The sequence below is a fragment of the Alosa pseudoharengus genome, unplaced genomic scaffold (genome assembly GCF_046254945.1).
Source record: "Alosa pseudoharengus isolate Yale_2024_CS ecotype anadromous, Long Island Sound unplaced genomic scaffold, YU_APseudo_1.1 YU_APseudo_1.1_scf_5, whole genome shotgun sequence".
Taxonomy (NCBI): Eukaryota; Metazoa; Chordata; class Actinopteri; order Clupeiformes; family Clupeidae; genus Alosa; species Alosa pseudoharengus.
In genome coordinates, this window is record NW_027468837.1 from 29,947,650 (window position 1) to 29,970,520 (window position 22,871).

General features: G+C 40.0%; 1 protein-coding gene across 1 annotated transcript; it reads right to left on the reverse strand.

Annotated features, from left to right (window-relative positions):
- Nucleotides 1-10,893: 10,893 nt before the first annotated feature.
- Nucleotides 10,894-22,377, reverse strand: LOC143104671 (myosin heavy chain, fast skeletal muscle-like). Its single transcript, XM_076268842.1, has 41 exons — nt 22,305-22,377; nt 21,807-21,862; nt 21,041-21,253; nt 20,806-20,949; nt 20,535-20,691; nt 20,294-20,321; nt 20,063-20,177; nt 19,851-19,943; nt 19,700-19,763; nt 19,508-19,606; nt 19,321-19,424; nt 19,087-19,225; nt 18,861-18,979; nt 18,621-18,770; nt 18,320-18,490; nt 17,911-18,217; nt 17,703-17,773; nt 17,501-17,588; nt 17,224-17,341; nt 16,967-17,090; nt 16,657-16,793; nt 16,284-16,539; nt 15,944-16,186; nt 15,679-15,855; nt 15,459-15,604; nt 15,246-15,336; nt 14,769-15,158; nt 14,538-14,664; nt 14,112-14,230; nt 13,814-14,010; nt 13,540-13,723; nt 13,257-13,422; nt 13,041-13,165; nt 12,628-12,936; nt 12,347-12,550; nt 12,088-12,213; nt 11,797-11,967; nt 11,600-11,704; nt 11,409-11,504; nt 11,102-11,233; nt 10,894-10,977 (listed from the first exon to the last, which is right to left on the reverse strand). The coding sequence occupies exons 3-41, from the start codon at nt 21,239-21,241 to the stop codon at nt 10,957-10,959; spliced, it is 5,814 nt and encodes a 1,937-aa protein (XP_076124957.1). The 5' UTR covers nt 21,242-21,253; nt 21,807-21,862; nt 22,305-22,377; the 3' UTR covers nt 10,894-10,956.
- Nucleotides 22,378-22,871: the final 494 nt, after the last annotated feature.

A 22,871-nucleotide genomic window follows, 5' to 3' on the forward strand; every position in this document is an offset into this window, starting at 1 on the left:
TAGATAGATAGATAGATACATACTTTATTGATCCCCAGGGGAAATTCAAGGTCTCAGCAGCATACAGACAACACAAACACATTCTTTAACAGCAGAAAGAGTAATTAAAGTATATAATATAAAAACACAACTAAGCAGTAAGGACAGTAGAGGCGCTTGCAATGACTGAGGCAGGGACTGAGCCTGTGATTCTCTGTGCATACTGTAGTAAGGTATGGTAAGGTGCTCTAAGGTGCTCTGTGTGAATGAGTGTCATGGTGGTAGTGCAATGGTGATAGTGGTCATGGTGATAGTGCAAATGAGTAAGTCCAACAGTGCAACAATGCAGAAATAAAGAAAAGTAAAGTCTATATATCTATATATTTAACTATTTAAAGAAAATGTATAAGTGTGGCCACAGTTCGGCTGTGGCATGGAGGGGGGGGGGGGTTATGCGTATGTGCTAATGTGCTAATATAGCACGCAAACAGTGAGGCATAAAGACAGTGGTAAAAGTGGCTAGAGGACAGACAGTATCCAAACATGGAGGGGGTGAAGAGGCAGACAGACTATGCAGAGAAGTCTATCTCTCCTCTTCCCTTAAGTGAGGCATTGAACAGTTCAATGGCCCTGGGGACAAATGACTTTCTCAGTCTATCAGTTGTGCAAGGCAGTGAGCGAAGTCTCCAGCTGATCAGGCTCTTCTGCTTAACAATAGTGCTTTGGAGTGGGTGACACTCATTGTCCATAAGGCTCATCATATCATTAGACTTCTGTGCTACTGTGGAGAGGGTTCCTGCAGACCAACCTAAGTATTTTTAAAGTCCATAGGTGTCCCTGTGCACAAACCTTCAGTTGAACAGGTGCAGGTGAGGCAGGTAAGTATAATCCAAGAGTGAAAGATCAAGAATCACCGCACACTGATCATCAGCTGATGAAGCGCTAGGCGAAACGCGTTGTTCGTTCAAAAAATAAAAAATTAAGTACCGAGGTGAAGTTAGTTTGATATTTGATATTCGGATATTCGACAGATATTCAAAAAAAAAATTATGCGGCCGGTTTTACCCCGTGTTTGCAGACAATGTACAAACAGATAACCTGTCTACTTGCTCCCAGCCGACCATAGGGACCGTCTAAAAAGTACCTTCTGAATTACCTTCATAGTCTTTTTTGTCAATAGCTTTGACATCATGTGACCTAGTGACTCCAAAATAGTTATCCTATATGGGACTCATCAGACACACCTCTTTTTATAGTCACTGTATGCACACTGTATTTTATATGAATATTTTAAAGAAAATACATTATTTCATATAAGTAACAGTCTCCTTTTTTCAATACCTCCCAGGTCATGTGACCTAGTGACTCCAAACCAATGCAGAATAGTTATCCTATATGGGACTCATCGGGCACACCTCTTTTTATGGTCACTGTATGCACACTGTATTTTATATGAATATTTTAAAGATAATACATTATTTATCATAAGAAACGGTCTCCTTTTTTTCAATACCTCCCAAGCCATGCGACCTAGTGACTCCAAACCAATGCAGAATAGTTATCCTATATGGGACTCATCGGGCACACCTCTTTTTATGGTCACTGTATGCACACTGTATTTTTTATGAATATTTTAAAGAAAATACATTATTTCATATAAGAAACAGTCTCCTTTTTTTCAATACCTCCCAGGTCATGTGACCTAGTGACTCCAAACCAATGCAGAATTGTTATCCTATATGGGACTCATCGGGCACACCTCTTTTTATGATCACTGTATGCACACTGTATTTTATATGAATATTTTAAAGATAATACATTATTTCATATAAGAAACAGTCTCCTTTTTTTCAATACCTCCCAGGTCATGTGACCAAGTGACTCCAAACTAATGCAGAATTGTTATCCTATATGGGACTCATCGGGCACACCTCTTTTTATGGTCACTGTATGCACACTGTATTTTATATGAATATTTTTAAGAAATATTTCTGCATTGGTTTGGAGTCACTAAGTCACATGATGTCAAAGCTATTGACAAAAAAGACTATGAAGGTAATTCAGAAGGTACTTTTTAGACGGTCCCTAAGGTCGGCTGGGAGCAAGTAGACAAGTCATCTGTTTGTACATTGTCTGCAAACACGGGGTGAAACCGGCCGCATACATTTTTTTTTGAAAATCTGTCGAATATCCGAATATCAAATATCAAACTAACTTCACCTCGGTAAATGAAGTTAATAGCGCAGTGTGCGGTGATTCTTGATCTTTCACTCTTAGTATTTTTAACTTTGTAAGTGTACAGAAAGGGTATAAGTCAGGGTTGCCAACTTTGGGTGTTTGGCTGGAGTGAGATTTTGTGAAATCATAGTGCATGTGCGTTAAGTTTTTCCCTAAACCTAATTTAAAAAATGTCTGTCCCCTGACTCTTTTGCTATGTATAATCCCTGGTAAAATAGAATGGAAACGTTTCTTCAAAATGTACAATTAATTTATTGATTGCACTTGAAAACAAGACCAGTGTGTTTTACCCCATGGCATGGAAGGATTATGAGCCACTGGGCCCCCCTGCCCACCTGAAAAAGGTAGTAGCTCAGCAGTGCTAGGGGGGTCCAGGGGCATGCCCCCACCCCGGTAGAATTAAAAAAAAAAAAAAACCCTTAAATAATGACTTCTGGCAAGTTTTGTGGAAAGAAATGGACAGATTGACTTACAAATATGAATGTGTGTATGAGTGTACGTACGTATGTATCAGGGATGGAAATAAAATAAAAAATTCCACCTACCATTGTGGCCGGCGGATTGCAAAATCTACCAGCCACGTCAACTTTTTTACCAGCCACTAGAGATACAGTATGAACATTTGATGAAAAAACATGACCAAAATGATCACGGTTATTGGTATTATTGTGATATGATTAAAATGTGCTGACTTTTTTTCTAAACCTATACCATCAGTGTTGGACAAAACTCATAATTGGCCTGCCCTTCATGCCCAGTAGCAACAAAACTAAAGGTCAACAGAACAGCTAGTGTCATAAAAGTGGTGTGGCTCCTTTAAGACACAATCCACTGGTGTGAGTTCTGGAGCCATCCAACTTTATCTAACTCTATACTAGCCTATATCATAATTTGAATATTATATCTAGGCTATATTTAACATTTATTTTCTATTTGGCCTGTTATGAAATCATGCATTGCCCAATATAAGCACACTTAAATACATGCATTATGAAAATAAATCATAATGGCTACATAGACAAACTCTCAGCCATGAGCTGTAGCCTATATCCTCTGATTTTATTATTTACAGATATATAGGTTTAAGCACAGCTCAGTTTTAAGACACTTAAAGCCCAAAGTTTGAGACCATAGAAATTTGCTACCATTTCAAAACCGGATTAGCCTACTCTGGAACGGCTTATTATGACCGCCGCTAGCGAAGCGGTCATATAGGGATTGTCAAAGTTTTTTTTTTTTTCCCCCGTCATCTACTTCCTGAAATTTTGGTCAACGATACCCGGGGCACCGAAACACCGGGGCACATGCAATTTGGTGGGTATGTAGCCCCACTAGACTTTTACGGAAAAATTTCGTTTGGTCCCCGGGGGCCACTCCCCTCCGCGCTGGGCCCCCCGAAACCCAAAAAATGCAGTTTTTCCTAAATAACTACCTGAACCGTGGCACCGAGGATGAAGAAATTTTTATGGTATGTTGGTCTCAAGGGCCCACATCAACTTAGCCCATAATCACTCATTTGTGATTTGCACCCCCCCGGTAAAAAATGAAAATGCAATATCATTCTGCTTTAATCGCCCCTCTCTTCAGTAAAGACGTTCAGAACTGCACCAAATTTTATGTGTATGATTAACCTGACATTCTCTGGGGGTATGCCAAGTTTCGTAGAATTTCATCCATGGGGGGGTCTAAAAAATTAAGTTATGTGTACATTTAGTGACTCTACACTCATTGGCCTGTAGATGGTGGTGCACACATATACACATGCACACACACACACAGGCACCCACATACTATCGGTATTAGAACGGCCGATACATAATTACAAATTCAGTAGGATTAAAAGAAAGCCAAAATAAATATTCATCATCATCATCATGGCTGCATTTCCAATATTGGCGATAAGTAGTCGTTTGTCCACTAGATGGCGCATCGTTGCAGTGAGACGTAATTTTGTTGGAGGTTAATCTAAAGTGGGTGGGAAAGACACTATGCTTCCTACAAGGACAAGACTGTAGGCTACAGTAGTTTACCGCAGAGAACGTCTAAGGGTAGGATTATTTCTGCATGACATGTAATTCCCATTTCCTCTTGAAGCCGAAATAAATCTGAGAATGTTTATCGGACATGCTTGTTTTTTACTGCAGGTAGGCAGGCTACGTTAATCCTATCAATAGCAGAACGTAGGTAAAATAATGTTACCGTTAGCATGGTTGAGTGATGGAGGCCAATTTGATTATTGATGTATTTGTAGAAAACCATAAATGCGTTTATAGGCTACCAAGCAAATCGATAACAGCACTAATTGTATCTTTCGACTGTCATCTCATTTGCTTATGACCATAACCTAGGCTACTAACAGGAGCTAAGTGAGTTAGCCACAACACGTTCGCTACGTGATGGTTTTTTAATGGAAAATATATAGGCTACCTGAAAGATAACCTGTCTATGATCCCGTGATGATCTACATCTCCATTTAAACCAAATGTTTTAGAGCGCACGTTGAGATGTATTCAGGGCAGGGCTGTACCTACACATATTTGTTGCACGTGCTACAAAAATCATTCTTTGCGATGGATGATTTAGTACCAACATTACACCGGTCAGATACAGTTTTGCCTATGGCTATTCCGTGAGACTGAGGCGCTTTTTGTTTGTTCGAAGTGTGTTTATGTGTAAAAAAAATTAGGTTTGGTCTACATTTAGTGACTGTACACTCATTGGCCTGTAGATGGCGGTGCACACATATACACATGCACACACACACAGGCACCCACATACTATCGGTATTTGAACGGCCAATACATAATTACAAATTTAGTAGCATTAAAAGAAAGCCAAAATAAATATTCATCATCATGGCTGCATTTCCAGTATTGGCGATAAGTTGTCGTTTGTCCACTAGATGGCGCATCGTTGTAGTGAGACGTAATTTTGTTGGAAGTTAAAAGTGGGTTGGAACAATGGACGCTTCCTACAAGGACTAGTTTACAGCAGAGAACGTCTAATAAGGATAGGATGATGTTCACATGAAATGATATTCCCATTTCTTCTTGAAGCTGAAATAAATCTGAGGATGTTTATCGGACATGCTTGGTTTTTACTGCAGGTAGGCCTACGTTAATCTTATAATATCAATAAGGACCTAGTGTTACCGTTAGCGTTGGTTGAGTGATGGAGGCCAATTTGATTGATTGCATTTGTAGAAAACTATAAATGCGGTTATACCAAGCAAATTGATAGCAGCACTGTAATTGTATCTTTCGACTGTCATTTGTTGCACGTGCTACAAAAATCATTCTGTGCAATGAAAGATTTACCAACGTTACACCGGTCTGATACAGTTTTGCCTATACATGCGTGAGACTGAGACGCCTGTTTATTTTGTTTTAAGTGCGTGCAGGGTGTGAGAGGGGAATCGATGTGCTTTGATTCCAGCTTGGTAGTTGTAGTCTGTGAAATTAAAAAGCCCGTGTGTGTGAAGTATCCAAACAATGACACCTTCATTTCATTATGGCTGCTTTAGCAACACGCCTTAAGCTACTGTGTAGTGCAGGGATATTCAATTAATCTTCAGCGAGGTCCAGTTACGGAAAATTTCCTCAAGCAAAGGTCCGGAGCATCATAATGTTTAGTGGGTCCCATTTAGAAGTGGCTACTTCATTCGCGCTTTCCTTGACTCATGGAGCTGCGTGAATTTTATTACAACTTTTCGCCACGGTATGGCAGTTTAAGTCCGCTTGATACTGTAAGGCATAAGCCATTGGTTTCCAAAGGAGATTTTATTTGTGTCGCCAGCATAGCCTATTGACAATTTATGTTGTAAATAGTCCTACCTTAAGCCTACCTGTAGCTTAGGGAAGCTAACAGCTTTCTATTAGGATCTAGTTTGTTAGTTACAGTCATAGACTGTATAGAACGGTTACAGTTTTGTCATAACTCCCTGATGCATTTTTGCATTTAGAATAGCCAGAGCGTGGATATCTCAATCGGAAAATTAAACAATATCGGGTGCCTATGAACTAGGCTGGGTGAACCCAGTCTGATCTGCCCGCTATTTATTTTTTGATTTCTTAAAAGATTGAGCTTGGTCTGGTGAAAGACAGACTATGGACCTCAGTTACACAATGCAAGGGAACATGAATCATATTTGCACGAACAATAACGGACAACAGCTCTTCAACTTTGGCCCGTTAAAATGTGTATGAACAGTCTAGCGACGCATTTAATCAAGGCCCATTTGGACATGTCAGTTATTTGCACCACTGGTTAGATGTAAAACAGCATTTCGTTTCAGACTACTGTTACTTAATTTGTGCATTAACAATAACGTTTCAGACTACTGTTACTTAATTTGTGCATTGACAATAAAGTATTACATGAACTAAAGATGACTAAAATCTTATGTAGAAGAAGAAACATTCACAAAAAATCCATCCATCCAAAAATGACCTTTGTTTTTGATAGCTGTTGAAAACGGCATGGAACTGACAGAGATGTTTTTGTTCATAAATAAACAAACAAACAAACAAACAAATAAATAAATAACATTATGCAGATACCTTTTGCTTTTACAATGTAGGCCTAGCCTACAGGTGTAAGTGACCTTTCATCAATCCAGTTGCAATGGATGAACTGTGATGAACTGCCCTACTTGTGATTGTTTAGATATTTTAAAGGTTTTATAACAATGCTACATCTTCTTTGGCTATTCTATAATCTATTCACCTTTTCAGCACCAGTAGGCTTCTTTCTGTGCAGCCGCACACACACTCAGGCATGCCAAACAAGCATACACAAAAGTTTCAAGAGTGGGGGATGGAGTAAAATATGGAGACAAATTGAAGTGTGATTTATTTTCGCGGAACGGATGTACAGGACTGAGCGGCGGTCATATAACGTTGAACTGAACGCAACACATTTTTTAATAAAGAACTTGAACGTGAATTAGTTCACATTATGTGCCATGAACGGCAGACATCACTGTAAATGAACGTTGGAATTTGTTTTCCATTGAAAACTTAGTGACATCTGTTTTCTCTTTTGAAACGCAACGAGAGAAAGTTCCTCCCTCCTGAATTCTCGCTGGTGCCGCTTAAATCATGTATCACCAGACAGAAATGGTTTTGACATTGTGTGCGCAATGCATTGCGGGCAACGTAGTGTCCGGCTGAGAATAGTTGAATAGCATACGGGCTTCCGCACAACGTTACCCGTGATGAATTGCAGCAGAGCGGGGTAGGCATAGCAACGCCGCATAGCAGGCAACGACGAGAGCGCGGAGGGCTGGAGGAGCGAGAGAGAGAGTGAGAAAGCGCTGCAATTTAAAAAAAATGGCTAGTGGAAGTGATGGCACTGAGACTGGTCTACCTTGTCTGTACTGCTGCAAGTTTCATTTCATCACCTGGTAAGAAACCCACAATTGCAGTGTCATGAGCAAATGTCTACAATGAGCAGCTTCAAAGAACGTATAGGCCTAGTGATTTCTAGCTCGTAGTGTGAGAAAAAGTATTTATTTGAATATCTCACCAAAAAAGTAAAATGAACTGAACTTTGAACTAGTTCAGAATTAAAATTGTGAACTTTGAACGTGAACTGTTCACTTTGAGCATGTATAAACTGAACTTGAACTAGTTCAGAAAAGCTGTGAACTGGCACAACACTGGTAATCAACTCGTGCATACGTCCTTCTCACAAGATGGTGGCAACCGGAATAATAGTGATATAATGCACTGACTGCACAAAGTCTTTTTTTTATCTAAAAATAGACCATAGGCTGTTTGCATATGCCGAATATGTCGGTGATAGCGACACAGACGTTACCGACCAAGAGGACGAGGAATTATGGGGCCCAACAGCAGTAGAAAGGTGGTTTTGTGAATATAAAAACTATATTTATATTTATAAGTCCTTTGACCCAGAAATGTAAGTGTCAGAAGAGTGACAGGCTCAAACAGCGCATATTTCATAAAAGATGCTATATCTCCATTTCTAGAAAACCCACTGAGAGCTTAAAGTCTCACCTTTCAAACGAGCCATAGTATGTGTCCATAGCTATAACATAGAATACGCTGTGGGTCTACAAAAATCGTCAACAATGATTTCGATTGCTGGCACTCTGGGCCAAAGCTTCCAAAAAACGGCACGGCATTCAAATGTTTCACTGTCCACAGACTGCAAGGGCTCAAAGGGAAGCCCCGACAGGGCACACAACAACACTAACAGATCCCAGAAACAGACGTTAAAGATAAAATTTGAGGGACTTTCCTTTGTTCAAGTATCTCTCTAAGAAAAAAACAAGTCCCACTGAGTAATAGGTCAAAGTTGCGGCAAAAGGGAACTATTGCCCTGACTACTGCGGCATCTCACACCAAAGACGACGCGGTGACAGTAACCAGGGACCATTTAAGATAAAGATGGAGCATGTGCAATGCTGTCCACTGGTGGCACTCACACAACACTGTCTAAAGACTAATGTTAATAATGATATAAATTGCTATCATTGTTTATACGTTAGACCGGCACATCCTGGAACTTTGAATTGTTACACGTCCCTGCCCACTTGTAGGGGAAAGCAGACAGCTTCGATTGAATAAAAAGAACAATGGTGGTGCATTGCACGTAAAGAGAGAAAAAGCTAGGTCGGCTACACTTAAGTCACACCTTAAAGGGGAATTCTGGTACTACACTCTGGGGGCATGTTCATGAGCACCCATTATTATGCCCCCAGAGTGTAGCGCTGTAGCTGCCTGGTTGGTTTAGCTGCTTGCTGCATCCATTCGACCTAGGTAAAACAGATTGATCTCATTTTTTTCTCCTCATACCGACAGTACTCAGTGCCCTCAAGAAACGGAGACCTATGTGAAAAATGGCCGGGAATTCCCTTTAATGCTAACTGTTGAAATACAAACATATTTCCTACAACAATTGGCTATGTTATACCGAAGATCCACATTGCTAGTTAAAAAGCTAACGATTTTACATTGGTGCTAACGCTAAGTGTTAGCTACGAGCCAAATTTGTCCTCAACCCTGGGGAATTGGAAGCGAATTAGGTTGGTTATGTACATAGTTTCAGCGTGAGTGCAGTTACATATACATACTGTATTTTTTCCGAACCGTTGTGTGTGTAAAGACATTAATCTTCTGTGAATTTAAAACTAGGTATAGTGTGACTGCTGCCTTAATACATTGTAACCAATGGTGTGATTCTTGTCCTCTAAAAAGGGCGTAGTGCTGAGATTTTTTTCTGTATGACGTTTTTCTGGTCCAACATATTCCACACACATTTTCCTGCTGTACAAGAAATGATCACATTCATCTAATCTTTCCTAACGATCCGCTAGCTGCTTACCCCATAAGCAGGCCGTCAAAAAACGTGTCTCTGTAGGCAGCCTTTAGATCTGTACACAAAAAAAATTGCTACCAACAAGTGTTGCCAACCACTCAAAGGCAAAATAAAGTGTTCAGACCAATAACGTACGAGATGCGCGTTTAGGAGAGTTTCAATTGTGGGGAGGGAGTAGCGGGCTAGCGCTCTGTTATGTTTGAACATCAACAGAAGTGGCGTTACCCCGCCATCGCTGACACAACCTTTGGTAACACTTTACTTGACAGTATCGACATAAGAGTAACATGACACTGTCATGAACACATGACACTGTCATGACACATGAACCCTAACCCTAACCTCAAATCCTTATCCTAACACTAACCCTAACTCTCACCCTAACCCTAACCCTAAACCTAACCCTAATTCTAACCCTAACTTGTTATGACAAAAACCGAATGTCACTTAATAACAGAAGCGTTATGTCATAAACGTTTATGACTTGTTAATGACACGTTCATGACAGTGTCATGTCACTCTTATGTCGATACTGTCAAGTAAAGTGTAACCCAACCTTTAATGCCTTAAGTAAAAATAATGAGGAAAATGAGGAAATGTTCAACCTTTAATGACACCAATTTTCTTTGTGAATGAATAATGTATCATATATAAATAAATGTTCTTCCTTAAAATACATAAAATACAGAGGTCATAAGTATTCACACCCCTATGTTAAATTCCCTTAGAGGCAGGCAGATTTTTATTTTTAAAGGCCAGTTATTTCATGGATCCAGGATACTATGCATCCTGATAAAGTTCCCTTGGCCTTTGGAATTCAAATAGCCCCACACCATCACATACCCTTCACCATATCTCACGATTGGCATGGGGTACTTTCCATAAGATCATCTCTCAATGCAAATCAAGCCAGCTATTAGGCTAACTGAAATAAAACCATGCCAAAATCTAGGTATGGTACAGTAAAGGTTATAAATAAGTTTCCCATGCCTAGAACTTGCCTAGAAGTTTACATTTGTATCACATTAAGATCCAAAGATACACACCCTTTTAATTTTGTGCATGGAAATTTCATCACAGAGATATCACAATGACCTCTAGCTGACCTCAGAGGTCAAACTGAGAATACCTCCACATCTTAAATCAAAGCTTATGTCATTAAGAACAACCTCTGGAGGCTTCATGCTTTTGTCATTCTGTGGACAATTTGTCTGATAAAAGGAGCTTATCAGTATCCATGTAGTGCTTTGTAGTTTGCTTATTGGACAGATAAATAACAATCAAACACAACATTTACTGACATTTCTAACTATTTTATTGATCAAAGCCATTTACAAGTGAATCATATTTTATGGGTACTTGTTCAGGTGTGACATTAATAGCTAATTTCAGTCTTCACTCTTCAGCCTCCTTGCCCTGTGGAGGAAGTGAGGAGAAGAAATACAAAATGTTAACACAAGGTGAAGAAAATGCTTGCTTTTAAAATCCATTTATATGTAAATGGAATGACTAAACTAACAGAAAACTCTTTGTATCTTACCTTGCCAAGTTCACGACTCTTGACCCTCAGCTTGTTGACCTGGGACTCAGCGATGTCAGCACGTTCCTGAGCCTCCTCAAGCTCATGCTGCACCTTCCTGTGTCTGGACAGGTGAGTGTTGGCTTGTTCTTCCTGTAGGAACAGGAAATAGAAAAGTTGCAAAAGAATGTTTTTGGTAAAAACGTTCAAAGTATTTGATTGATATGTGACTGTATTTACAAAAGCAACATTATTGGTGATTGTATTAATATGTGAAATAATTTGGTGGTAATTAGTGTCATTGAATGTTTATCTGAAATATACTCACAGCCTCCTCAGCCTGTCTCTTGTAGGCCTTTACTTTCAGCTGTAGCTTATCTACCAGATCCTGAAGCCTGGTTACATTCTTCTTGTCTTCTTCAGTCTGTAGAAAGAGGTTTATTGCTGTGTAATTATACATAACCTTAAAAATATTACAAATTAATTTATTAAAGATGTTTGCTCAGAAGTACACCGAACCTGATATGTGAGCTCCTTCACTCTCCTCTCATATTTGCGGACACCTTTAATAGCATCAGCTCCACGTCTCTGTTCAGCCTCAACCTCACTTTCCAGTTCACGCACCTTGAAAAGAGATAGTATGATTCATTTTGGTATTACACATCAGACACCAATCAATCAATCATGGGCCAATGTGTATGTTTGGGATGTTGTACCCTAGACTCCAGTTTCTGGAGTTGTTTCTTGCCACCCTTCATGGCCAGGTTCTCAGCCTCATCCAGACGGTGCTGCAGGTCCTTGACAGTGACCTCCAGGTTCTTCTTCATCCTCTCCAGGTGAGAACTGGTGTCCTGCTCCTTCTTCAGTTCCTCAGCCATCATGGCAGCCTGAATTGTTTTTACATCTAGGTCATTGTTTTCCTTTGCCAAGTTTTGTGAAAATGGCAAAACGAACTAATAAGGCACATTCAGTCATGACTTTGGAAGAATTAAGTAAAATGGACTCACATCCGTTATGGCTTTCTTGGCCTTTTCCTCTGCATTCCTGGCTTCTTGGACCGTGTCTTCTACCTCACCTTGGATTTGAACTAGATCAGCCTCCAGCTTTTTCTTGGTATTGATAAGACTAGTGTTCTGTTTGTATAAAAATAAGCATTGGTTATTTTGTTGATAAATATTGAATTACATGAATTACATTCAATAAATAATATTGTATGACTAAAATACATATAGTTATTTGATAAAAAGTGTGGTCGGATGCTCTCACCTGGGAGTGGAGCAGCGTTACACGCTCACTGGCATCCACCAGCTCCTGCTCAGCCACTTTGCGGCTTCTCTCTGTCTGCTCTAAAGCAGCTCTCAGCTCCTCAATCTCAGCCAGCATTAGGGTGTTCCTGCGCTCCACCATGGCAACCTGCTCTCTCATATCTTCTTGTCCTCTGAGAGCTTCATCAAGGTGCAGTTGAGCATCCTGATATTGCAATTAGTGTTATTTTTTATTGCAATTAAAGAACTGAAAAGAAGAAATGTGGATAATAAATGATTTACCTTAAGTTGTCCCTGTACATTCCTGAGCTGTTTCTGAGCTTCAGCTGCCTGGCGATTGGCATGGCTGAGCTGAATCTCCATCTCATTGAGGTCTCCCTCCATCTTCTTCTTGATTCTCAGGGCATCATTCCTGCTCCTGACCTCAGAGTCTAGAGTGCTCTGCATGGAGTCAATCACCCTCTGGCTGTTCCTCTTGATCTGCTCAATCTCCTCATCCTTCTCAGCCAGCTTCCTGTCAATCTCACTCTTGACTTGGGTGAGTTCAAGCTGAACTCGAAGAATCTTGGACTCTTCATGCTCAAGAGTAGCCTGAGGTTTTGAAATTCAGAAAAAAAAAGTTAATAGAGCTAGTCACCATCAACTTATTTTCATCTTTCAAACATCTTTTTGTCCTCGGATCACAATGTTCTCACCTCTGCCTCTTCAAGTGCAGTGTGGATTTCACATTTTTCTGCTTCTACTGACTTCTTGGACTTTTCCAGTTCATGGATGGTTTTTCCTGTCTCACCCAGTTGCTCAGTCAAGTCTGATATTTCCTCTGTGGTGAAAATCAGAAAGATTCAATATGGGAGTACTTGGTAACTTCAATGTCTCATTCATATAGATTGTGTATGCTGAAAGATGCTTACGTTGCAGGTTCTTGTTCTCCCTCTTCAGGGTCTCCAGGTGATCCAGAGCCTCTTCATAGGAGTTCTTCATCTTGAAGAGCTCAGTGCTGAGAGAGCGAGCCTCTTTCTGAGCACCTTCCAGCTCAGCCTGGCCCTCCTCATACTTCTGCTTCCATTCTGCCAGAACCTAAATGTGTATAAAGACCATGTTAATTTTCATTACAAATAGATTCATGCATATATATCAATGGAAAATTATGGCAATAAAATCATGTAATATCCAATTCTCATATGGTGTTTGTACTTTGTCAAAGTTTCTCTGTTTCTTGTCAAGGTTGGCAGCCAGTGCGTTAGCTCTCTCTACATCAATCATGAGGTCCTCCACTTCACCCTGGAGTCTCTGCTTGGTCTTCTCCAGAGAGGCACACTTGGCGTTCACAGCCTCTATGGTTTCTTCAGCATCTTGGAGACGCTGGGCAAGTTTTTTCCTGGAAACAATTTAGACACATCAACTGTTAATATGTTATAACAATTTCTAAAATAACCTGATAGTATTTTATTAAACCACATCATCATACTTGGCTTCCTCCAGCTCCTCAGTGCGTTGGATGGCATCAGTTTCATATTTAGATCTCCACTGAGCCACCTCACAGTTGGCCTTGGACATTCCACGCTGAAGCTCAGCCTTGGCCTCCTGCTCCTCCTCAAACTGCTCTCTGAGCATGTCACAGTCATGGCGAGCTGATTGGACAGCATGAGCCAGGGCGTTCTTGGCCTTTAGAAAATGTTTCAAAAATATTAATCTAGCAAAGATCATTTTAAGGATATACATATACATACATACAACATACATATTTAACAATTAGCTGAACTTGCCTTGACTTCCTCCTCCATTTGCCTTTTCAGCTCCTCAATCTGCTGAGTGTAAGCTTGCTTGCTTCTGGTCAGTTGAGTGACAAGGGACTCTCTTTCCTCGAGCTGGCGGCCCATCTCACCTATTTTATTGTGTTGTTGAAAGAAATGTGATAATAGAAAATACAGAGATTTGTACTGGACCCAGGGCAGTGCAACATGACAAGTAGTAGTCTGAGCATTGTAGGACCCTTTCAGTGCAGTTTTAAAGAGTTTTCCAAACTGTGACGTTTTGAGCTGAATGCCCTTCCTTGGAAACGTCATTGTTTGGGGAATATCATTACTGCATTGAAAGGGAGCCTGTGTTTCTTAGAGAATACTCTAATTCTGCACATCAAACAGAACCAAGAAAGCCCCTTCATATTTCCTTTTTACATTTGCATAACATACCATTTTCGGTTTGAAGTCTGGCTTTTTGTACACTGAAGTCATTTAAGTGACGGACATTTTCATCATTCTTAGTTTTGATTTCACTGAGTTGGTCCTCCAAAGTTCTGCACATCTTCTCAAGGTTTGCCTGTCACAGAAAGTAATTTTGTCAACTTCCATTCCAGATTGCCGTTGTCATGATGACTGAATCTTTTCAACTTTACATTTTTAAATCTTTACAAAAACATTTACCTTGGACTTGGCAACAGCCTCCATGTTACTGGAGAGGTCATCAATCTCCATTTTGTATTCACTCTTCTCCTTCTCCAACTTTTGTTTGACACGCTGAAGATTGTCGATCTGCTCACCCAGTTCAGCCACAGTGTCGGCCTGCTTCTTGCGGAGAGCGGCAGCAGTAGCTTCATGCTGCAGGGTGGACTCTTCAAGATCACGACGCAGCTTCTGGAACTCTGCCTCCCGCTTCTTGTTCATCTCAATCTGAGCAGAAGTGGCCCCACCAGCCTCCTCAAGCCTCTCACTGATCTCCTCAAGTTCCCTGGAGAGATCAGCTCTCTGCTTCTCAACTTTAGCCCGAGCAGCACGCTCAGCTTCAATCTCTTCCTCCAGTTCCTCAATGCGAGCCTGAAAGAAAGGATTTCGTAATTTTGAATGTTTCATAAATTAGCACATTTAGCTAAATGCACAACACATTCAGATTTAATGAAGCACCTGGAGTTCCTTTATCTTCTTCTGAAGCTGAGCTCCCAGTGATTGTTCATCTTCAACCTTCCCCAGAAGTTGACTAATTTCAAAGTCTTTCCTGTGTGAACAATTCCGCAGAGATGTTATGTATCAAACATCTTGAATTTATTTGTATTCAATTGCATTAATGCTAATTTATATTTTAAGAGTTATTAACTGGGGGTTTAAATAGTGTCTTACTTCTTGTTCTTTTCTTCAGATTGCTGCTTGTCATTCTCCAAATCCATTATGGATTCCTGGGCCAGTTTCAGGTCACCCTCAAGCTTTCTCTTGGCTCTCTCAAGATCCATTCGAAGCTTCTTTTCTTGCTCCAATGACCCTTCCAGCTAGGTTTTGAAAATATAGTCAATAATCATAGTCAATGTCATACTTTAGAAAAGCTCTTCTTTGATATACTTACATCATCCACTTGTTGTTCAAGCTTGGTCTTTGATTTAGTCAGAGTGTTGACTTTGTCTTCCTCTGCTTGAAGGTCATCCAGAGTCTGCTGGTGTGCCTCTTGGAGGGCTTTCTTCTCCTTGGATAATTTAGCAATGGCTTCATCTTGAGAGGCCATCTCCTCAGTCAGGTTTTTAACCTAAGGGGATGTGATTTTAGTATAATGTTCTACATAATACTGCTCTATTGATAGAATGGAAAGAGTAAAGCACAAAAATGAACGCAACCTTGTTTTCTGTGGCATGTTTCTCTTTCTCCACTTTAGCCAGAGTGAGCTCCAAGTCATCAATGTCTTTCTTCAGCTCAGAGCATTCATCCTCCAGTTTCCTCTTCTTGGCAGTCAGCTCAGCGTTGATCTCCTCCTCATCCTCTAGCCTCTCGGTCGTCTCTTTGAGTTTGGCCTCCAGCTGGATTTTGCTCTTAATGAGACCCTCACATCTCTCCTCAGCATCTGAGAGGCCCTCAGATTCCTATAGTGAAATATATAGAAAAATATATGACTGAAAACATAATCCTCATCTCAAATTTTTTTACCTTTTTTCTACAAGCTATGAAATATCAACTCACAGCTGCCACCGCTAATTGCAGATCATTTTTTTCTTGCAGTAGAGAGACCATCTTCTCTTCAAGTTCCTTCTTCTTGGACAAGGCTTTTTCAAGGTCCACTTTCATTTTATCATAGTTCTCTTTCATTGCTGCCATTTCTTTCTCAGTTTCAGCACTCTTCAGAAGTGGCTTGATCTTGAAGTACACCTTCATCCATGGCCAGGTTTTCACATTCATGAATGAGCGGATATTGTACTGTATACTATAGATAGCCTCTCTATAAGAATAAAGTTTAAGCAAGTTTAAGCATTTGACATTATTACCACATGAAGTCATCTTGAGTGTCTTTATTCTTTGCATTGATTTTAGTCATACTAATTTTATATCTTGTTACCTCCTTTCCATCATCTTAACAAACTCCTTTCTCATGACATATCCACGGCAAAGGGCCTGAGTCATTGTGACCAGAGTTGCCAATTTATCATCTCGCATCTCCTCAAGGACACCCAGCAAACCAGCTTTGAAGAACACCTGGAATTGGACAGAATATGCTGTCATGCTTGTTTTCCAACAACTCAAGATGATGAAATGACCATGGTAAATGTTCTAATAAATGTGATACTGGTAGAACAAGAGACCTGGACCAGGAGAGAGATTGAGAATGAAAAAGCAAAGATGAGGCTTGAAAGTGACCTAATGTTTACCTTAGTGTGTCCAAACTTGTACTGAGTTTGGTCCACATCAATGGAGCCCAAGAGCTTTTCTGAAGCCTTTTTGTTATCAATGAACTGACCATCCGGGATGACGCTCGCATTCAATACTTTGTATCTAAATCACGTATAATGAAAGCATAATAGAAAACATGCTTGGTAAACAGGTAAGATAAAAACGCAAACAAAAATAAAGGCTGTAGTAACTGCTGTTTTAGTTTTGAATTGAGATTTATATCTTATGATGATACCTCTGCTTGAAGTCAGCATAAAGGATTCTGCTGGGGAAGCCCTTTCTGCAGATTCTGATACCCTCCAGCACACCATTACACCTGAGCTGGTGGATGACCAGGAAGTTCTGCATAAGACCTTTGAGGAAACCAAACAAAGTTGAGATGACGCACTGATTGCTTCTGAAAACAGTTTAGTAAATTCAACCTGCAAGGGTAAGGAAATATTTTGAATGAAAGAGAGCCTTGGAAGGATAGGAAGTTTACATGCATGTAATCATATCAATGTATTTCTCACCTGGTGTCTTTGACTCATTGGGAATCAAGCAGCGCACAAAGTGAGGATGAGTGCTCCTCAAGTTGGTCATCAGCTTGCCCAAGTTCTCCTGTGATTATGCATAAACAATTTAGAACAAGCAAAACAAGTAACTAAATACATCAATAATATTTTGGTCAAAAGCTGTTTAAATTTTTTTTTTGATCATTTATATATAAGTCACCCGGAACAGAGCAGACACTGTCTGGAAGGAACCACCCTTCTTCTTGCCTGCCTTCTTGCCACCACCATCAGCTAAAAGATCAAACAAATACAAGAAGCACATGTTTTGACTTGTGGACTCTGACCAGTGAACAGTGTATCTGTAGTGTCACAGTTGCTGATATGATATACCATATGCTTTAAATCATAATCAACGAAATCATGTCTACCTTCAGCACCAGCATGAGATGCATACAGAAGACATAACAGTTTCACTGCAGACTTCTGGTACAGCTGCACAACCGAGTCGTTCAGTGGGTCCTTGTTCTTGTCCAGCCAGCCATTGATGTTGTAGTCCACAGTGCCAGCATAGTGCACCAGGGAGAAGTGGGCCTCTGGTTTGCCCTTTACTGGTTTGGGTTTCTCAAAGCACTTGGTTTTGCCAAGATGCTGGTCATACAGCTTGTTCTTGAAGGTAGTGTCTGAGGCCTTGGGGAACATGCACTCCTCTTCAAGGATGGAGAAGATGCCCATTGGCTATTAAAAAGATCAAGTTTTAAGATATTATGACTGATGTCTGTAGACCATTTACATATATATTAGTTTGGGTGAGCCCAGAAGAATCTGTGAGTACGCTACCTTCTCAATAAGCTCAATGCAGGCAGCCAGGTCCATACCAAAGTCAATGAACTCCCAGTCAATTCCTTCTTTCTTGTATTCCTCTTGCTCCAGCACAAACATGTGGTGATTGAAGAACTGTTGCAGTTTCTCATTGGTGAAGTTGATACACAGCTGTTCCAAGCTGTTAAACTGTTTTTGTTTGTATAACAAGAAACAAAGTAAAACGTGGAAGGTAAAAGTGAGATTAATAAAACTACACCAACTACTATAATTCAAATAAAATATAGTAACTTTGTTACTTCAAAGAATATGGTCTCACATCAAAGATCTCAAATCCAGCAATGTCCAGCACACCAATGAAAAATTGTCTTGGCTGTTTGGTGTCCAACATCTCATTGATACGGACGACCATCCACAAGAACATCTTCTCATAGATTGACTTACACAGAGCGCTGACAGCATTGTTGACCTAGTCAGGTAGAAATAAGATTGTGAATACATAATTGTGCAAAACATCTTACAGAATAGGTCAAGCTTTATGTTTTAGAATGTTTCTAACCTGTGGTACAGTCTGGCTCTTGGTCACCATCTCATTTCCGACCTTCACTCTGGGGTAGCACAGAGCCTTCAGCATGTCAGCAGAGTTCAGGCCCAAGAGGTAAGCGATTTTATCAGCAACTGAAAAAAGTCAATTTCAAGACGCATTTAACACACTGTTGGCCCTCATTTGTCTTTAACAGACTGCACTACATTTTAAGCACATGTGGAATTTATATTTTCCTCACTTTCAGTGCCGTCAGGCTCAGCCTGCTCTTCTCTCTGCTTCTGCTTGAACTTAAGGGCCCCATGATGCATCACAGCACCAGTCAGCTTGTAGATGCCCATTTTCTCCTCAGCAGTGAAACCCAAGATATCAATAGCCGTCTAGGGGGACAAAGTGTTTAACATGAGATCCTTTACATTGCTTAATGTATTGATGTGAAGTATGGATTTGGCCAGGAAACCCTAAGATATCTTACATCTGTAGCTATGAGTTCTTCCACATCATCGATACTCTTTACAGTGATTTCACCTTGGCTGATCATTGGGAAATCATATGGGTTGGTGGTGATAAGAAGGGCATCTAAAATATACAAAATCCCAGTCATGTAACACACAAATAATTTGTAAAAATATATAGTAGTTGTCATTTGCTTCATATCGTACCAATCAGCTCAGCCTTGTGTCCAGTGCAGAGCTGGTAGAAGATGTGGTAGCTCCTCTCAGCAGACAGCTGGAATGTCACTCTTGACTTCTCCAGCAGATCTGTGACATGCCATTTTTGATGATTAGATATTATTAGGTTTCTACAATTACATTCAATAATTACTTTTTTAATAGTAGATGATGACCACTTACATGTCTCAATATCAGCAGAGGCCAGTTTGCCAGTTGTGCCAAAATGAATTCTGATGAATTTACCCTGAAAGATTTGTAATGAAAAATTATTAAGATTGAACAAATCATTCCCTATTAAGTAATTTCATATGATTTTCTTCTAAATACTTACAAAACGGGAGGAGTTGTCATTCCTCACAGTCTTGGCATTACCATAGGCCTCCAGCAGAGGGTTGGCTGCAATGATCTGATCCTCTAGTGACCCCTGGAGAAGAAGTGAGGTCATTTAGTGAAGCTATTGTTTCCCAAAAAGTCAATATACATCTGATATGAGATCATAATGTAACTCTTTTTTTCTTTTTCGCCTTTTTTAGCTTTCCTCACCTGCATTTTGCCAGGGGTGGCCTCAGCTTTCTTTGATCCTCCAGCCACCGCAATTGTTGCAAAGTACTGGATGACACGCTTGGTGTTGACAGTCTTCCCTGCACCAGATTCTCCACTGGGGATAAACAGATGGAAAAGATGGATAGTTATTATATGTTCCTGTAGCTGAAAGGTAAACTATGTGTATGTGTATCACTGTTAGTAGGCTAGGTAATGTTGAAGAGTTCTTACGTGATCAAGATAGACTGATTTTCACGATCTGGAAAAGAATAGAGATCTCTTTTAGTGATCATTCAGATCCAACAGAAAGAGGAGTGTTATGACAAAACCTCAGAAGTTGGTGCATTATATGACAAAGGGACTTCTGAAATATGCTCTAGAAACATGTTTACTATTTATATATAGCAAACATTGAAACATATTTTTCTAAAATTTCCCATTTTATGAAGTCATATTTATATAAATATTATACCTTGAAGCATGAACTGATAGGCGTTATCAGAGATGGAGAAGATGTGGGGTGGAGCTTCAACTCTCTTCTTTCCTCTGTACCCAGCTACAACCACAGAATCGTACACTGGGAGCCACTTGTAGGGGTTCACAGTGACGCAGAACAGCCCAGAGTAGGTCTGAATGAGAATGAAAGAAAAACACAACAAATTATTATATTAGAAGCAGTTTCATTAAACACATTCAATTTCAATTATTGAACCAGTGTGAAAGTTCTTCAGTGTGAATCTTACATAGATCATCCATGCTGCATAACGCTCTTTGAGGTTGTACAGCACAGTTGGTTCACTGAGGTGGGTCATCATGGCCATGTCCTCAATTTTATCATACTTTGGAGGATTCATGGGATAGATTTCATCCTCCTTGACAGTGAGAGTCTATGAAAATATGAATCACAAAGTTACAACTTGTAGGCTAGAGGTGACATCTCAAATGTGCAAACCCTGATTATTATCTACGATTACTCACTTTCCCACAGAGAGTTTTAACAGTGGCTTTGCCGCCTTCTCTTTTCTCAAGAACACCTTTTAGGTACATCTCGTCCTTTTCAGTCACAAAGAAGGCTGTTTTGGCATCAAACGGTGCGTTCTGGGCCTCAATGCGCTCCCTCTCTCTCTTGCGGAGGTAGATGGCCGCCGGGCCAAAGCACTCCATCTCTGCATCTCCCATGTTGGCACTTTACTGTCAGATAGAAGTTGTAAGTGATTTAACTGTAATGCATCAGGATTTGCCATACTTTGTGAATAGCTTGAGTTTCTGAAATATTGGTCCTTTTTCTTTGAGGTGTTGCTTATGAGAAACTTTGAACTTCCACGTGCCAGTCAATGTTGTCTTTTATCAAAACATATTTTTCACGAAATAAGTATGCACTATTACTTAGTAATGGCTGTAACTTCGCACTAGCCCCGGGTGTTAGTTGGCAATGCAATTTGTACCATTCATGATAGGGTCAAGAATTTGGAAATCAATTGTAATATCTGACCAGAATTTTAGACAATTCTGAGATGACAAACTCAACTATCTCACTAGTCTTTGTGTCTTAAATGAATGGCATGGTCCTCAGAGATTTAACCATTCAGGACAAGGGCACATCCAGCCAATCAGAGTACCCATCTGCCTGTTAATCATGTCTGGCAGTGTTCGCACAGAACAGGGAAGGGTAGTGTATTGACAAATAGAGTCAATTTGTCAAGAGTTCTGAACTTTACAAGCAAAAAAAAAAAAATCAGCTTACCTTTTTCCTGCTTTCCAGAGTAAAATGTCTGTTGTTATAATAGGTGATGACACGACCTTAGGGACAGAAAAAACAGGACAACATATGACCAAGGGGTAAAATAATACAATAATACTTTCTTGTCATCAATATGTGCTGGTGAGCCATAGAAAAATGACCCAAATGTTTTTATTTTACATTATAAAACCAAAGTTACATTAAGTTTTTTTCCACATTATGTATAGAAATCCTCACTAATGTAAGAAATACATTTTTAGCCTGTTGGACGCCACTAGTGATTGCTACATCGAAGCAGTTGAATTAAAAGGAAGTAATGCTTCAAGAGTGAGTTTAAACTTCAAATGCATTAAATCAAAATAACAAAAACATGTTGACTTCAGGCAATAAGGAGGCAAACAACACTAGTTATTTAACTGGTTCTTGGTATATTGCTTTGTCATAGCTAACCAAAACACAACACAGTGTGCAACACAATAAGATGAAGTTCAAGCCACTCACCTTTGCTCTGTGCCCCTCAGTTGCTAGAGTGGTCTGGGGAAGCCTCTTTTATACCGGCCCATGTCGCCTCCTCAGCAGTCCCCCTTTCGCTCTACTTGGTCATGCCTTTTCTCTGTGGCTGCTCAAGAGTCTCCTCCAAGTTTCATCCTACAACTTCAACAGTATTATTTTTATCTCATGACAACTCATGTACAGCATCTCATACAAGCTCGCTGCAGGCCTGCATACTTACAAAGGTACTTTTGGACAGTTCAAGGAATAGTTCAACAGTTCAATAGTTCAAGGGTTCATCAAACATAGCTTTAAAAGTCAGACAATAGGAGCACAGTTGTCCAAATGTATAAATACATACACACATACATACCTACATACACACATACATACATACATATGTGGACAAAATGTGTTGTGTACAGTGACATAAATGCAAAAGATGTATTGTACTGTTTGTGAAGTTTAGTGTTTGTATAGCTGTCGGTAGCTGTATAGCAGTATAAACGTTTGCCATTGTTGAATATCTTTATGTTGGTTGTGTCAAACTAAAGAAATCTGTACTTCTGTATATTT

Bases quoted from the DNA above. Each gene is read 5' to 3' on its own strand.
- LOC143104671 (XM_076268842.1), bottom strand. From the start codon at position 21,241: ATGGGAGATGCAGAGATGGAGTGCTTTGGCCCGGCGGCCATCTACCTC. The intron at 15,337-15,458 runs GTAAGACACTAT...TTGTTCACACAG, and splicing joins TCTGAAGAAAAGAACAAGAA to GAAAGACTTTGAAATTAGTC. The intron at 13,423-13,539 runs GTACAAACACCA...ATACACATTTAG, and splicing joins AACAGAGAAACTTTGACAAA to GTTCTGGCAGAATGGAAGCA.